This window comes from Canis aureus, chromosome 11 (assembly GCF_053574225.1).
Source record: "Canis aureus isolate CA01 chromosome 11, VMU_Caureus_v.1.0, whole genome shotgun sequence".
Lineage (NCBI taxonomy): Eukaryota > Metazoa > Chordata > Mammalia > Carnivora > Canidae > Canis > Canis aureus.
The window spans coordinates 50,575,483-50,593,672 of record NC_135621.1 but is presented as its reverse complement, the minus strand read 5'-3'; the positions used below and the strand labels follow the sequence as shown (position 1 = coordinate 50,593,672).

Here is an 18,190-nt window from a genome sequence, read left to right as displayed (position 1 = left end):
GTCAGAGAAGACAGAATATGAAAACAAAAGTCATGAAAGAAGGTCAGTAAGTTGGTGGTGTCAAATATGGCAGAATGGATAAGTAGTTTAAGAATGTGTTGACAGTTGAGAGGTCATTAATTGAGAAAGTAATTTTAGGAGAGTGGCAAGGATAGAAACCAATGTGTAAGAGACTGGGGAAAAGCAAGCAGTGAGTATTAGAGACAGATAATTCTTCTGAGAAATTTGGTAGTGAAAAGAAGGAACCATGTAATGAAAGTCCAGGAAGAGGTAAGATAAAGAGTTGCTGCTACTTTTAACTTTTAAGGAATAGAGAATGGGGAGACCACAACAATAAAACATCTGTGGCCAAAATGAGAGGAGTGAGTAGTAGAGACATGAAAGATACAAGAGACATTCATAAAATTTTCTAAAGCTAAAAGACTTCTTTCATTTAGCTGTCACTCCTCACTTCCCATGCCCACATTTAGAAGTGGGGCAACTAGGAGGCAGAGAGACCAAAAGAATGCCAAGGTCAAGAGTCCTTAATAGCAGCCTGTGAGGAATGAGGGTGGGAAGAGAAACAGAATCAAGGGATGGAGTTGTAGTTTAGGGAAGTATGGGGCAGGATGAGTAAAGATATGGAGATATTCTAAGGAAGGGGATTTTAAGGTAGCTTTGAATTTTTCAGTAAAGTAGGAAGTAATCAAATAAATGTGAGGAGACTCTGACGGAAGTAAGAGATTTAGAACAAAATGGCTTCAAAGGATTACTGAAGGAAAATCTGTCTGTAACAATAATAGGTTTCTTAATCCTATGTTCCAGTTAAATCTTCTGTAATACGGAATCTGTATGTTTTTTTCATTGACATTTCCTAAAAACTTTACATTATTCCTGACCCTCTCTCTCTTACTTAAAAATATCTACTGGCAGAGGTAGGTACATACTCCTGCTCTATGCCCAGTTCCTCTCCTAAAATGAGAAGATACCAAATGTAGTCACTATCAAATTGCTTCTTTTGAAATGCACATGCCCTTATTCTGAAAAACAACAGAAGGGAATTCTTTTAATGCAGTATTCAGGAAATATATCTGCAGCAGAACAGCATAAAATTCTACACACTCTGTGCAAAGAATTCATTTCCTACAGATCCCTTAATAAAATAAATAGGCAAAGCTTCCTTTAATGGAGGAGGTAATGTTTTCTCCAGAGGAAAGGCAGAGTCTGATTTCAGCCATGTGATGATAGAGAGTAACAGTCAAATATAGCATATTCCAGATACTCATTTCTTTTTTTTTTTTTTTTGTCCTTAGGAAGCACACATAACAAGTCTTGCTACTCTTCTGTACTAACATACCATCTTTAAGGATGCAGTATCCTTAATCTGAAAGATCATTATGATTACATTCAAATCTGGCTCCAAACTAGCTTTTTAATTGTGACCTGGTTTAAAGATCAGGTTTTGGAGCTAATTAAGAGCTCAAGATTTGGAATGTCATAGATCTGGTTCATAATCTTGGTTCTACCAGCTGAATTATTTTAGGTAATTTACTTCACCCATCTGAGACTCTCTATACCATAAAAAGTGGGAATAATAATAATAAACCAACCACATAAGATTGCTGTGAGGTCAACAAGATGATGTTTCTAAAGTGCCTAGTAATGAGATTTTGTTGTTTTTATTGGACTGTTAACTATTCCCCAAACCTGACCTGAGCTATATTTTCCTGACTCCAGCCCTTTAAATATCTCTTTTCTGGGGCACTTGGGTGGCTTGGCGGTCATGATGGGATCGAGTCCTGCATCGGGCTCCTTGTGGGGAACCTGCTTCTCCCTCTGCCTATGTCTCTGCCTCACTCTCTGTGTCTCTGATGAATAAATAAATGAAATCTTTTTTAAAAAAAGAAAGAAAAAAAAAGAAATCTTCTTAAAGACCTAGCCCAAATGTCACCTCCTGCATGAAATCTTACAAAGATACCCCTCTCTGTAAATGAGCTCTTTTTCAGCTTCTGTGCTTCACAAAGGCCACTTAATTATTGCACTCACTGTGTCATGGCTATTTGTAAGTTTCATCCTATAGTGGCTAGAAGTGAAATGAATGAAAAGTCTAGCTTTACTTCAATCTAGATTTTTCTTCTCTAGTCTAAACTGGCTGAAGTCAATGCAGTTGTATGAGCAAAATTCTTGATAGAACATCTAGAACCTGCTTTCTGCCATTGCCTATCCCACAAGTTGAGTAAGTACTTATTTCAGAATCCCTTGTGGATTGGATGCTTTTTCAGACCTCCCCAAATTGAATCCCATGCCTTCCCAGAGCATGTGTGTCCAGAGCCTTCCTGAACTTTACAGACTAGAAAACAAGAGACAGACCATGAAAGAGGATTACTTACCATTTCCTGTCATCGTCTAGAAATCTTCACAATGTCCTCATGTGTGAGTGATTTCATTGTGTTGGGTAACGTGGGGCCATGAGGAAAATTGCTCCTGTCTTACGAGTAAAATAAAGTGTAGAAACAGCCCATTTAGGGCTTGCCACTCCCCCATGCCTCTTCTTTTTTTGCCATACCATTTTGGTTGATCAAGATAGCCAAAGACAAGTATGTGTTTTTTTCCTTTTTCTTGAATAAAGTGCTGGGAGGTAGTGTTTTGTACTGCAAATTATGCTGGTTTGTACATGTCACAGTGAGACCTGGCATTCTCCCAAAGAATATCCTGCATTGAGAATTGGATTCACTTCATTCAGATAGTTAAGCTTGTTATGGTCTTGATTTTAACTTCAAAAATTCCAGAAAATGTAATATCAAATCTGTCATTTGGCACTCATTTTAATAAAGCATTAGCTAGTATTTAATTGTTATTTCCGTTCTGGCCATTAGTGAAACATCTAAAAGACTAGTTTCTGGAATTGGTGAGTAGCCTGCATACAGGACTGTGACATGCAGCACCATTCTGATGGACTAAGCCAATGTGTATCAGATGAGTTGTATCAGTAGCTATACTGTGCAGTATTAGCACTGTCAGTTCCTTTATTACTGCTGATGTACCTATTTCTGACCCTACAGTCAATGCTGAAAAGTATGTTTTCAGAGAGTAAACAACCATCAATTTAAAAATTCAAGTCTAGGATAAGAATAATTATATAAATTGACAAAATAATTACTTGGGGAAAGAGGATCTTCTATAAAAAGCCCAGTAATGTTTATTCTTAATTTACTAAAAACTTTTATCAGGTTTTTTTAGAACTAAAGTTGGTCAGAGGTTACAAACTTTCAGTTATGAGTTCAGTTCTGGGCGTCTAATGTACAGCATGGTAATTATAGCTAACAAACAGTACTGTATTATGTACCTGCAAGTTGGTAAGTAGATCTCAAATGTTCTCACCACAAAAAGGAAATGATAATTATGTGACCAGATGGAGTTGTCATGGTGGTAATCATTTTGCAGTTATATAAGTATATCAAACTGACTGGTTATATACCTTAAACTTCTAAAATGTTAAAAGTCAATTATGTCTCAATATAGCTGGAAAAAAAGAAAAACAGGTAGAATTAAGCCAATAGATACAGAGGATTCTGTGATGAGATAAATGGATAAATGGATCCCATTTGGATAAATGGAACAGTGCTCATAGCCTAAAAATATTGGGGACTAGGGGTTGTAGAGGTCCTGCCTTGCTCCCTGCCATGGAGCTACAGTAAGTCAAGCCAGACAGTGACAAGTGCCCCAGACTGAAGACCTTTAATGAGTGAGCACATCTTAGCCTCTGTTTCTTTCCCATTCCTGTTCAAGGATTTACTATCTCCAAACTCTTTTTTTAGAATTGCATTCAGAGGTTTTGTCACATTCTTCCGAAACTTAGCTTTCTGCCCAGCAAGGAAGGAAGTCTGTTGGCTAATAAGCAGCTGTAATGCAGGGAGTTTAGATTGTTGTTTTAAAACAAAACAAAAAACAGCAGCAGTAGATTCACAGATTTGACATTCATGGTTTTGACTGTGAACAACCCAGAAGGCGCATGACTTGTGGTGATTTGTAATTTTTGTGAGCGGTAAGTTACTTAGCCTGCTGAGTATGCCTAGCACACCTCCGCACATCTACAATTTGCTATAGCTTTCTCCTGCATTCGCATGCCAACTAACTTCTGCAATGATAAAAACATGTTTCTTTGTGGGAAGCTTGCCTGAAAAGAAACCCAACTACAAATTCTATAAAATAAATGAAGATTAGGTAAACAGATGTAAGAAATTATTTGCAAATTTGAAAGGTCTTACATTTTTCTGGACTTGCCTCACAAGAGTTGGCAGCATTTGGACATGAAAATTAAGTCAGAATCGCTGCTGACCTTTGATAAATGATGTCTTAGCATGTGTATCAGCTTTAGTTCCTGTGGAGCTATAACTGGACAAGAGTAGACTGCCTTTTCAGAAAGTGGCACCGCATCATAAAAGAAAGACCAATAGATTACAAAGGTGATTTTTGTTTTTCTTCTTTTTTTTCATCTTGTTAGTAGTCAAAGCCTCAAAACATCATACTGTAATTCCTAGGAAATAACATTTATAATACTTTCTAAAGTGCCTTCACAAAAGAGAAAGATGAAAGTAAATGTACCCACCTGACTATGCTGTGAGGTTCTTAGGAATTGACTGTCAGGTCTTGTGTCTTACATGCTGTTGCAACACCCCCCACCCCCACCACCACTCCCATGAAGTTTAAGGCAAGGCTAGTTGAGGGAGCTAGGAAGTTGAAGAATCCAAGATAGTACCTAACTTCCCTCTAGCTTATTCTGGAAGCAGTACAGTACCAGACTGCCTGGGTTCAAATCATGCTTGTTTGAGCTGGAGAAGTGATTTAACCTCCCTGGACCTTAGTTTACTTGTCTGTTAAATGAGATAATAATAGTACCTGTCTGATAGGATTACATTGGTTAATATATCTAGAATCCTTAATACCTGGGACAGAGTAAGCTATTGTTGCTGTAATTATTATTACTGGGTGGTTGTTGCTGTTAAGTTTATTTATTTATTATTTATTTATTTATTTATTTGGTGATCCCTGTGTCTAATCTGGGGCTCGAACCCACAACCCTGAGATCAAGAGTTGCATGCTCTTCCAATTGAGCCAGCCAGGTGCTCCCTTATTGCTATTATTTTTAGTTGTGATTGAGGAGGAGCTGTCAAGGTGAGCCATTAAAGTAAAGGGGGATGTGGTTTACAACTGCTGGCCTCCCAGGAAAAAATTGTTTTACCGTATGATCCAGCTATAATTTGGGTCATTGAACATTGTTAATTAATATTAACACTGGGTCTTGGGACTAGAGAAAAGGCTGTGGTTTCTCTGCTGCATATGTGGAGCAGCCTGTTAGCACCCAGCAGAGAAGGAGTGCCAGGGAGTTTCCAGCCAGCCCCAGTGGTGTGCTTGCTTCAGACTCTCTCATCTCCTTAGGACTGGCCTTCTCCCGTCTTCCTCAGGCTTAGATCACTCAGTCTGGAGCCTGAAACTCAGTAGGGTATTGATCTAGTGTCCCATTATCTGCCTCCTTCCTTTCCTGTCCCCAGTCTCACTATGGATTTTAACATTAGCCTGTCTTCTAACTCTGTGTGACCATAAGCAAATTACTTTGACCTCAATTGCATACTCTTCAAATGAAATAAAAATGACTCTGCCCATTCAGAGGACAACCAGGGTTTTTAGGGAAATAACAGATGTTAAGCATTTTCAAATTCCTTGAAAGGAGGATTCCTTGACAGATCCAAACTCACAGTAAAAAGACTGTTTTCCCAAGGAGGACAGTCCTTACTCTAATACCTGGGCTTTATCAAACCCCAATAGCACTGGAGCTGTTTAATTCCAGCTCTGCCATCTAGCCTAGTGGTTTTGAGTACTACTTTTTTATTTGCCCTCCTCTTTCAAATATTCACAAGCACTAATCCACGTTATGGCTTTACAGCCAGTAAATTAAATTATATGAATTCTAAGCACAGTGTTTTTGAGCTGTAGAGAGTCTACAGGCTTTGAAACCACTAACTTAATTTTGTCCAACTCTTGCTGGATAACTCAAAAAGAGCCAAACTTTTTCCTTTTGAATTTGGTTTGAAAAATAATAAATTGTTCCCAGGCAGTGATTCTGGGTGCCAAATTTTATCTGGGATCTAATTTTTTTGTCTGCATTGAATATTCCCTGCAGTAAAGAGTTAAGGAGTGTTAATGAAGAGGTGATCTATGACAGCTTTTACCTTACCTACAACTTTGTGGTCTCAGCTGCGTGTCTTTGGGCAGGTCACTTAATCTGTCAGAGTTTCGATTCCTTTATCTGAAAATCTATATCCACAATAAATTTTTGAGGGAATTAAATGAAATCATCTTTATTAGTACTTTGAAAGTATGCTTATCTGCATGTAAAAATCCTACCCCTTAAAAAGCAGATGTAGAAGAGTATTTATTCTGACATACTGTCATTGCTTAAAATAAGACTCTCTAAGTTCATTCAAGGCAGAGACCCTGTTATCATCTTCCATAGTCTTCTTCCACAGTAAATGAATACTTAATGAGAAAAACTGAGTATGCTTTACTCAATTATTTTTCAGATGCTTCAAAAATACTTCAATTGTGTCACATTCCTTGGAAGAGACTTGATATTTTAGAAAATCTTTATCATTTAAGGGTGTTTGTGTGTATGTGTGTTTAAAACAACCAGACTCGGGGCACCTGGATGGCTCAGTGGTTGAGTGTCTGCCTTTGGCTCCGGTTGTGATCTGGAGTCCTAGGATCAAGTCTTTGACATGAGGCTCTTGTACTTCTCCCTCTACCTATGTCTCTGCCTCTGTCTGTGCCTCTCATGGATAAATAAATAAAATCTTTTTAAAAAATAAATAAAAATTAAAATATAAAACACCAGACTCAATGAAAAGAGGATGATCAACCTGAATAATACAGGGTTGATGGGGTTTTCTCTGGTTCTTTTTATTGAAGGGGGTATTGTTGTTTTAAAAAAAAATGTAAGAAAATTAATTTTCCTTTGTTGCCTGTAAATTTATTTCTAAGGCAGTTCCTAAAACAGGATTTTAGAAATTTTTAGAATAGTAATCACATCATTTCATTACATAATGCCTTCCCATTTTTATGTACTCACACTAATTTGGATGTATATGTATATACATTTGGGTTTTTAAATTATACTATCATGCAGTATACCATAACCTAGCAAATAGTTCTGAAATAGGAAAAGCTACATAAAAATCAATATTACAGGGTACCTGGGTGACATCCGACTCTTGATTTCAGATCAGGTGGTAATCTCAGGGTCCTGGGATCCAGCCACACAGCTACTCTATGCTTAGCAGGGGGTCTGTTTAAGGATTCTCTCTGCCTCTGCCTCTCACCCTGCTCATGTGCGCGCCCTCTCTCTCTCTCTCTCTCTCTCATTCTCTTTCCCTCTCCCTCTCTCTCTCAAATAAGTGGATGAATCTCTAAAAAAAAAAAAAAAATCACTACTAATTCCTTGTGGCATTGGTTATTATTTCACTGATCTTAAATGTTTTTGTGGTACAACTGTGTAAACACATTGTAACTAGCATTTTTTTTTATAAAGCCAATTCCGTATACAGAATTACCAAGATAAAATAAAACAGCTTTCTAAGAATATATTTTCCTATATACAATTAATGCAGCATGGATGCTGTATCCAGTTTCTCTGCATATATACCAGATCTTTGAAAAAGAAGGAAACATTTAGTAAGTTCTTTGGAAGTTAGAAGCAGGTAACTGTTGTCTTATGGTTATAAACCAAGTCTTTTAGAAAACAAACTGCATTTCTTAATCTATGACAGCTTCTCCTTTTCAGTTCCTCTTGTTTTTGTTTTCTGCTACTCATAGATGCAAGAGTGTATTTAGATGTAGGGATGTGTTTAGATGGAGGAAGTACTCCAAAGATGCTCCACATGATACCAAGCCAATGCCACTGAAGATGTCCTCCAGCTGCTGCTTGGATGGCTGCATACCATTTAAAACTATACTCTCAGATAAAAGTCTGTACAGGCTTTCAGAACAATTCCTTTATCCATTCTGAAAGGATTGCATTTTTTAAAAGTTTATCTGCAGTTTTCAAAAGCCAATTAGCTGTAAGTTCTTGTGAAAAATTGTTTGCTTTACATTTCTCTGGTTGATTACATGCTAAGAAAAGCCATTTAAACATTGTCTTCACTGACCTAGAAGCTTCTGCAGTCCAATGGGATGTTCCATTAATGCACTCTACTTGAATTTACCAGTACTTACAGATTTTGCGCCAGCAAAGGTTTTTAAGGATTTTGGCCCAGTTCAGTGTCTCGGTTTAACAAAGAGGTTAGAAGTTTGAAAAGCTTCTTTGATGATTAAAGTGCAACTCACATTGCTGCCCCTTGGAGTTGGCTGCTGAAACAGCAGATGTGGTAAAGTCGGCGCTCTCTCTTTCAAGCTGAACTAAATGTGCACTGCTCTGCATTCACCTGTGTAAATTCAGCTCCCCGTAGGTAGTGTAAAAAGAGTATCAGGTTTTTCTTTTTTGCCACATTGGAATTTATTTTTAGTCTTTAATATTAAGAGCGGTAGATTTAAAAATATATATTGAATCTGTGGCTTTGGCGTAACAGATTATTCCTGAACTTTCATTTGTGTCCCACCACTTAATCTACAATCAGAGTTAAGAAGGCCAGGTTTTCTCGTAGAGTGCAAGCTCTCTTTTTAAATCACTGAACGTCCATCTGTATTACAAGTTATGACCTGCTTTGTCTGTGCCTCCTTATTTATAAAATGACTGTGCTCTTTCATTTAATGCTTTGTTTATTGATGTAATTACAATTGAGTAAAACTAATGGATAAAAATAAGCCAGTACAAAAGTCTCTTTTGGAGCTGTTGAGAGTGGGTAGACAGCCACAGGTACTTTGCCCTTGCAGCACGGTTGTTGGGTTTTTCGTGGGATTATAAATCCTGTGTGTTGAGTCCACAAAGCACGTGCTGATAGTAATTTGTTTTTAAAGTGATGGTCTTGCATCACCGTGGTTCCTCCATACTCTGTGGGGTACCGTGGTGCTTTAATGTAATGAACCTGTCCTGGGCTCCTAAGCTGAGTGATTTATCTGAAGTCTTATGAATCTTGAGAATTTCTTGTTCTTTGGGAAAAAGCCTTATAAAGACTGACTCTGGAGAGAAAAAACATTGCATTTGTAATAAGTTGCTGTTGAAAATATCAACAATTTTAGGTCATATAAGCATTCTGCTTGAAAAACAAGCATTATCTCTGCTGCAAGGTCTATATTTTAACTTCATGCAGATGTGTGCTAAAAGAACATGATGTGCTTATTTGTTGCATTTATGCTACTTTCTTACTTTAAGTAAGATGGATGAAATTACATATTAAATAAAAACAGCAGCTCAGGCCACAGTCCTTAGCAAACTGAAAAAGCTTTGCAAAGACAGTGGAGAAAATGACACTATGACTTTAATAACTCATTGGCTTTTGAGAGAATTATCTCCAGAAATTCATTTATGTAACAATTTTTTTGTGGAATTTATTCAGTATTAACTGTCTCATGTTTAGAAATCATCTATCGTTAAATTGTGTTGGTGAAATGTTACCAGAAGTATTATGTTTTATATCTTAAAGATATCACTTATTTTGACATGACTACAGTTCTAAACAGACACACACTGATGTGGTGTGAAACTCCAGTCAGTAAAAATAGGTTTGTGGCCTTGGGCAAATTATTTAACTTCCCTGAACCTCAATTTTACTTTTCTGTGTTATAGGGCACCTAGTTTTTAGGATTATTGTTAGAATTAAATGAACACATCTCTCAAGCACTAGCATCATGCCCGGCACTTACCTGTCAGTACATGTTCCCTGTCATTCTGTTTTTCAAGCTTCATAAAGTGTGATGTGCTTTTATATGGTATTTTTCGAGGCAGAAAGAACTTTGTATTGAGTATTACTTATCATACCCAATTCTAAAATGAAACTTTGTATTGCATGTTACTTCTCACATTCAACTCCAGAGTGAAAATTTAGAAAATGTAGAATAAATTTCTCTTAGGATATTTAAAGAACGCATGTTTATTGAGTGATTGCCAGGTCTAAGACATTGTTTCCTATAATTTACAGTTGAATATATTTGAAATCCAATAAGGGAGAGGTCAATCTGAATGCTATTCCCAGTTTATTTTATAGTCTCTCTTCCATTTTTGTTCGCTCTTTTCCTTTTTCTGCAATCCTGTTGTAACTTTAAGAAAGTTTTCAAAATAAAGTAACATTTGACTTTGTTCCATAGTCATTTAAAAATAGAGTTGATCAATATGAAGTGTTAGCTAGGAGCATAATTTGGTACTTTTTTATTGATTTCAGTTACCAGTGTCCTCAGGCTTGTGTGTGTGAGAATGAAAATGATATATGAAATATGCACCCAGGTTAAACAGACCAATTTTCTTCTTACATTTGCAACCACCATAAACAGAATTCTTTGATGGAAGTGACTTTGGTAGCAGTCTCTCTCTTTCTCTCTCCCTTTCTCTCTCTCTCTCTCTCTCTCTCTCTTTCAGACACACACACACACACACACACACACACACACACACACCAAATACAACCCTAAGACTCCAAGCAGCCTCCTGAGCCAGTGTTTTTGTTATTGAGGCCAAGACTTATACAGTGCTTGGAAGTATATGGAATTTTCTGCCATTTAGTTAACTTTCATTAATTATAAATTGCCAATCAAGGTTATAGATTTACCCCATGAATATGCTTTGGCATTTTAATAATTGATTGTAAGCCAGAATCTTGAGGATTTGAAAGATGTTCTACTAAATAACTGGTTGCAGACCAATCAAGCCAAGAGGATAAATACCAGGGAATCCTGCCCAGCAGGGCATGCATTATTCAGAAAGTTGTGCAGAGAAGTTGGCTGTGGGCAGAAGTTGTCATGTGTCATGTCTCCCATCAGTCAGAGCTTCAGCAGCTGTTCCCTGTCACCAGGGCCCTTATGTGCTACTGCTTTTCCAATGGCAGTAACAGATACTGGCTGCTTCTCTCGTGGGCTGGGGAAGCCTGGACACAGACTTACATTGTATATCTCATTGGCCCACCAGTTTGGATAGAAGCTCATTTCCAAAAAGAGAGACAAGGGACCAATTCCTTGGTCTTTCATTGGACCACTAACCAATATATATTCTCAAGAGAATTAGTTAGATTTTGGAGTATCTATCTGTTTTTGATGAAAAATACAGCTATGGGATATAGGAAGATTGTACATTTGAACCCAAAAAGATGCCCTAAATGAGAGATGAGAGAGCTTTCTCCACCAGATGCCAGATTATCAGTACTGCATGATCACTAAAGAGGCTTTGGTTGAACACAACAATACAAAAAAAGACTGGAAATGACAAACATTCCTTTTGTGATAATGCAGCAGCCTGCCAAATGGAATACATTCCAGTTTTGATGATGGACAAGCCTCCAACAATTTCCTTTTTCCCTTATATTCCAGAGACATCCTTAGAGGAAAGGATTTGAGGGCATTAGTATCACTATCTGTCTGATTACTGTGTTGACATTTTTAAAGTGCCATTAATCATAGGAAATGGAACTTAATGATGTCGAAAAATACACAGCCAAGAACTATCAAGAAAGTAAGCTACAGCCCAATATTCAGATGAAATTGAAGAGGGAAATGGCTTAACCCTTCATTTTTTTCTTAATTAACTTATTACTGAACTCCAAAGCTAAGTAATTGAGAGGCAGCAAGCAAAGGAAATGGTAAACATAGCAAGGGGAAATTGAGAAAGGCAGATATTTTTATATTATAAATATTACAGCAATAATATATATAGTATATAAAAATAATATTCACTTCAATATTATGTAATTGAGGTCTTATTTGTTCTTACTCCTTCCATTTTGTAACACAGTTACTTTTTCTTTTTTATATCCCCTCCCATATTTTTCCTGTGGACTCTGAGTACTTAATGTACTTGATATAATTTAATCCATGTGAAGCTTGCCTGTCAATAGAATTTGAGAATTAATAGTCATCATGGGTACCCAAAAGTAAAAAGCAGTGATATGATACATGAATAACAAATTTTCGTTTGTCAAAAGCTGAAGGTGCTTACCGGATATTTTACTGGATTTTGGTATCATTAGTTCATTGTTTGCCTGTTAGCTAACTTAAATTCAAATGAGTATTTCTACCTCAAATTTAGGAAACATCAGGTAAACATAGGTATCCTTATTTATAAAATATGTATGACACTAAACTCTAACGAACATTACATTGTAAAGCATTTCTGATGCTGATTTTGAGAAGGAGCTTGATTGGAAAATAGCACAGGAACCTACATCTATCCTCTCCTTTCTTTTCCAGGACACGACAGTCATTACAGGCTGAGACACATAGTAGATTTTCAGTCAAGACCGATTGATTGGTTGATTGATGATATATGGATCTGAGATGAATGAATTTTAGGGTGACCTATATAAGGAGATTAGAAAATCAGTAATACTATTAATAAGTGCTGGGCCTTTTTTTTTTTTTTTTTTTTTGCCCCTGCAGGTTTTTGTCATTCTTCAGAGGGACTCTGTGTGAGATTGGAAAGCCTGAAATGGAACAAAAAATAAATTCATTCCTTGAAAAGGACGGAATAGAGAAAATTGCAGAAAGTTTGCAAACAACAGTTCACACCTTACAGGTCATCATAGATGGTCTCAGCCAGCCTGAGAGCTTTGACTTTCGAACAGGTAAATAATTGAATTTAAATAATAGCATCTTTCACCTACATAGCTCACATTATCTTCTATTGCCCTCACAACAAACCTCTGCCATAGGCAAAACTGGTATTATTCTCTATTCTGTACATGTGAAAACTAAAGCACAGTGCTCTTTCTTCAAAGTCACTGTGTTTGGTTAGTATCCTGAGCCAAAGCTAGAAGCCAGCTCTCCCAACTCCTTGTCCCATGCTTATTTTCTATCATGTTAGACTAAGTGCATCATACATTGGCTGCCGTGAGGATGGAGGCACACATTTTTCATGATCCTTTTGTAAGCTGTTCTTATCTTGTAGGAGCCAGAAGTCCAAGGTATTTGGTTAATAAACTAAAAAGTGAATCTTTTTCCTAAATTGCAACCTTCCAAGTTCCTGGATTCTGTGTCAATGAACACACTGAACAAATAAGATACTATCTCTCCATTGATTTTCCTTCTAATTAAAAGAACTCTTAGCTTTCAGCATAGGTAGATGGTGAGGGAAGTATGACAGCCATAGTTGTTGAGAGCAATGACCCCATGAAAAAGAACTAAGGTATTGAGTAACCCTCGCCTAAGGAAATTTGAATAGGAAGCTCTGAGATTTAAATGAATCTGCACTTGTCTCATAACCAGTTTTATGATACATGTTTAGGGCTTGGTTCTTTTCATTCTCATTTAGGCTCTGTTGAGGGAGTTAGACATGCTTCTTTGAAAAGGTTTAAAGGAGTTTAGAAATACACCCAGTAAGGGACAGAAGAGCATGGGACTCTTGATCTCAGATTTGTAAGTTTGAGCCCCATGTTGGGTGTAGAAATTACTGAAAAAATAAATAAACTTAAAAAAAAAAAAAAACACCTGATAAGTTCATTATACTACTTCTCAACTTTTCTGTAAGTCAGAAATTAATTTTTTTTAAAGTTGAAGAAAAAATACACAATAAGATAACAAAAATGTAGCAGTAGGAGTCTCCAGGGTGGTCCATCCAAAGTGGATGTTTCAGTAGACCCATCCACTTCTATTTGGAGGCCTGGTACCCTTGTATATGAATTCCTTGGGTATTTTAGCAGAATACTAAGGAGAGCAATAGATATCAAACAAGGTGAGATATAAGGCTGGTATGCCTAGGACCACCGCATTAGAAGATTGGTAAATATGCTGTCTCTAGCTCCAGGCCTCCTGTATTGGGTTTTCTTGTCCATCTTCGCTTTTCTCTCTTGGTGTTGATTGCTCCATTATCCCAGTTATAATGTAGACTCAGAACGAAGATCAACATTCAGATTATATGGTTCAGTTAAACAACCAACTGCTAAGTAGAGGTCCTCACCTTGTCATGCCCTTAGTGAGCAGAAACACAGATGCACCTGGCTCTGGACCGAGCTTACCAGTTACTGCAGTGTTTATCAGTGTGATAAGTGAAATTTCAAATAAGTGTCTAAACTCACTTTGGAACTGACCTTTGCCCTAGTGTAAGTCACAATTTTCAAAATATTTGAAAGCTTTTATTTTAATACTAAAAATATCCCCAAGGGGTAAGGCAGACAGTCATACTTTTGAAGAGGCAGATAGTATTATGGATGTTTCCTCATTACAGTATTTATAAATGTTACATCTTTTCTCCGTTTTCTCAGAAGCATTTCCTTCCTTGATGCCTCTTTCTTTCCCATGAACTCATCCTGTCTCTTTTCTCAGTGACAAGATCAATTCTATTTTATTAACACTCTGGTTGCTAGTTAGTTTCTATAATTGGATTCGTCAGAAGCAGCCTAGTGATGGCAGACTGAATATATAGCCTTGGCAATCAAAGTGTTAAAGTTTGCCTGGTACATGGAGGATTTTCTGATTTCTCAGTGGCCCAGGCTGTCTTCAGGAACATGTTAAGTAGTTCCTGACTCTGATTTTCCATGCAAAATTAAACTAAGCAGCTGATCAGGAACCCTTGGGGAATCTGTAGCAGCTGGACCTCTGTAAGAAAAAAGAATTTCCAAACATAAAAACAATGCCTATGAGACCTCAGAGACCATCCTACCTCTGCCCTGATCAATGACTTAGTTTCAGTTTGCTTTGACACAGTCTTTGCCCATTGGAATATTACATTACAACAGGTTTCTTGCTTTTGGAATCCACTACTTCTGTGTCAGGGAAAATTCTACAGAATCAATTCCAGTTTTCACATATTCCTTTTTTATGAGGAAAATGAGATTTGAGGTTTAAGGAGGGGTTTTTGTTTTGTTTTATAGGAAAAAGGTGAATTCAGAAAAAATAAAAAACAAAAAAACTTGATTTCAGGATGGTTGGACTGGGGGAGGGGAACCAAGAGGTGGCCAGTTGTTAGTACAACTGTAAAGGATAGCTTTAACAAGTAATCAGGATCAAGCCAACAGCTGTGGAGGAAAAGGAAGTGGGATGGGTGGAGGGAAAATGAGGCCTTAGTAAAAGGAGATCCAAGCATAGAATGTTCTTTGTTATTAGAATCAACATTCAGTAATCCTAGGAAAGGGGGCCAAGAAGAGCATGGGAAAATGGAATCCACAGATAACCCAGAAGCCCCATTTAAACTATTAGTTCTACCCTTCTCCCTTATAAAACCTTTGTTGTTGGTTTTGTTTTGTTTTTACTAGAGCCATGATTCCTTGGCATGCTTTATACCCACTTTGGGCGGCATGGTGTTCATGAACAGAGAAATGTACACTGAGGCCAAGAAGAAAAGAGGGCTATAAGGAACTTGAGAGTAGGATCTGCGTGTCCTCATCTTTGTATCTCTAGCACCCAGCGGAGTGCCTGGACAGGAGATCATACTAGAGGCTAATAAATGTTTGATGAATTGAACTGAAAGAGGAGAAAGAAGATTAGGTACTGGCTGATCTGGGTTTCTGAGCCATAGATAATCAAGAACGTATTAAGTTTTGATTGGACAAGTAAATTCAAAATGAATAGAAATTGACTCCTGAATTCCAAATTTGTGGAGGGAAATGAGGAGAACACTTTAATTTCATCCATATTCGACAAAATGTTAATGTACTTTCTATCACCTTTAAACAGTTTGAGAATTCAGGTACTGGGGGGTTGGGTGGGGGGAATCTTCCAATCTTCTGTCTTTAAAGGTCTTACTTTCTCAGTGTTTGTGATTTGGCCTTATATATTCATTATGCAAAGATATTTTCTCATCACCTCTTCATAAAGAGGAAAGTTAAGACTCTGCTCTTCTCATTCTTTATGTATAGTGCTAATGTTTGCATGCTAGCAAGATACAGTTTGAGGAGAAAGTGTGAGTAAATTTTCTTGTATTGTTCCTACTATGTGAATGCTGCTTCTCCAATTAAGATGCATTGTCTCTGAAGGCAAGCCTCGGTTTTAGCTTTTTTTAACGTCCCCTCTCAATGCTGACTAGTGGTCCCGGCACATAACTGATACGTAGTAAATATTTATTTACTAATGTATATTAGTACATGATACAGGTCCAGGAGATATAGTACATACTATTTACACTATCTTTTCTTCCCTTTTTCTTGTAGATTTTGATAAACCAGATTTCAAGAGAAGCATTGTCTGCTTGGAAGACCTGCAGGTTGGGACTGTTCTTACAGGCAAAGTTGAGAATGCCACTCTGTTTGGAATTTTTGTAGATATAGGAGTGGGGAGATCAGGGCTGATTCCCATACGAAATGTAACAGAAGCAAAACTTTCTAAAACAAAGAAGAGAAGGAGTCTTGGCCTAGGCCCTGGAGAAAGAGTAGAAGTCCAAGTACTCAACATTGACATCCCCCGATCTAGGATTACTCTGGACCTCATTCGGGTGTTGTGAGTGTTGCATTAAAGGTCAAACACCAATTTTATTTTTCTCATTTCTATAGATGTTTAAGAATAAGTCAGATGTTTGTGAATTCTAGGTAGTAGATGAGAAAGAATTCACTCAATATTTTGAGGTATTTTTCAAACACTTTCCTTTCCCTTCTGAGTAAATAGAAAACTAAGAGCTCAGTTACTTTTCCCCTTAAAGAAAACAGCTAATGGACATCCTTATGTCATTTTATTTAGTAATGGTTTTCTGACCCAAATTTTATTTTTTGTAGTTCATCTTTGACTCCTTTTGCATTTTGTATTATAAAGATTCTTGTTTCATTTCTACTTGCCAGCTTGCCTTGCTGGACTTGTATGGAATTGTGTTCTTGATTTGAACTGTACAATGTTTCTTGACGTAGTAGGGCAGGTGGTGGTTGACTCTTCCTTTTTATAGATTTTTTTAATCAGGCCTTTTGGACTTGATTCATGATTTTCTCTTGCCAAGGAAATAAAAAATATGCCTATTAGATAGATCCTGATGTGTTTGTAACCATCAAGTGAATGGCTCAAAACATCGCTGAGAAGTATATATATGTATTGATCCCTACAATAAAATTCTGTGGCTAGTGACCTTGTTTTTGTTATGTTGATTCAGTGAATGACCTAGGACTCCTTCTTGATGTGGCACATCTTCATGCAAATTTCATATAAACCAACTGTGCCTTTGGGCAAGGGGGATGCCTCTGGAAACTTGAAGAATGGCATTTGGTTTGACTTGGCTTAGGACGGGAAGCTATACTCTTTCTTAAGCAGTAGGGCTAAACTTCAGATGAGGAAAGAAATGGCCTTCCTAAAGATTGACTGTAGGTCAGGTATGAAGGGACAAGAAAAACAAGTAGATAAAGCAAGTGACTCTTAACTCTGCTTTTATTCAGGGGAGGTGGTAAGTATTAGCATGACCATTCAGGGGCAAAATTATTTAGATAGAGCCCACACTGGACTGGGGTCTTATCCATTCTGGCTGCTCTAGCTAATTTGCTTAATGGAGTCATTTGCTTGACTGAATGAATACTTGGTTTTCTCCATGTGTAATGAGTGGAAGATACTTACTAAAGAGGGTGACCAGTCCTGCTTTTTTGCCTGGGACTGTCCTAGTAAGCACTCACTGCCATAGTATAGGTTTTTAATAGTACGTCTTTTTATTCCCAAACTGCCTCATTGTGCATAATAAACTGTATGATCATCTTAGTAGTATAGTCTCTTACAAAGTGGCAAATTGGACCGTTCATTGATAGTTTTGCCTGGTAGTTTACTAAACTCAAAACTTTCAGTCTTCCAACTGGTATACATAGATCTTTTTGATGCAGTAGTTACCTTAAAAGTTGTATAACTCAAGGCTTGTTTTCCCGACAATTTCATTTCTGAAATGCTTTTCTCTCTTTTCTACTGGTCTTCAAGTGACAATGGATCTTAATGTTGTAACTTTAAGTTGATCTGCCTACTCCTTCCAGTGTTCTTCCTGGTTCATAATTTGTAGATCAGTGATGAGTACTATGCACCCAAAGAGTCTTGTTCTGAAGCCTGCAATGTAATCTCAAACAAATGCTTTTTTTAATTGAGGCATAACTGGCATATAACATTATATTAGTTTCAGGTGTACAGCCTG

General features: G+C 37.2%; 1 protein-coding gene across 1 annotated transcript in view; it reads left to right on the top strand.

Annotated features, from left to right (window-relative positions):
- SRBD1 (S1 RNA binding domain 1) overlaps positions 1–17,154 on the top strand; it is a 192,406-nt gene extending 175,252 nt beyond the window's left edge. Inside the window, exons 20-21 of the mRNA XM_077915267.1 lie at positions 12,553–12,737; positions 16,257–17,154. Coding sequence (XP_077771393.1) covers positions 12,553–12,737; positions 16,257–16,546 — 475 coding nt within the window. The 3' untranslated portion in view covers positions 16,547–17,154. The remainder of the gene's footprint in view (positions 1–12,552; positions 12,738–16,256) is intronic.
- Positions 17,155–18,190: the final 1,036 nt, after the last annotated feature.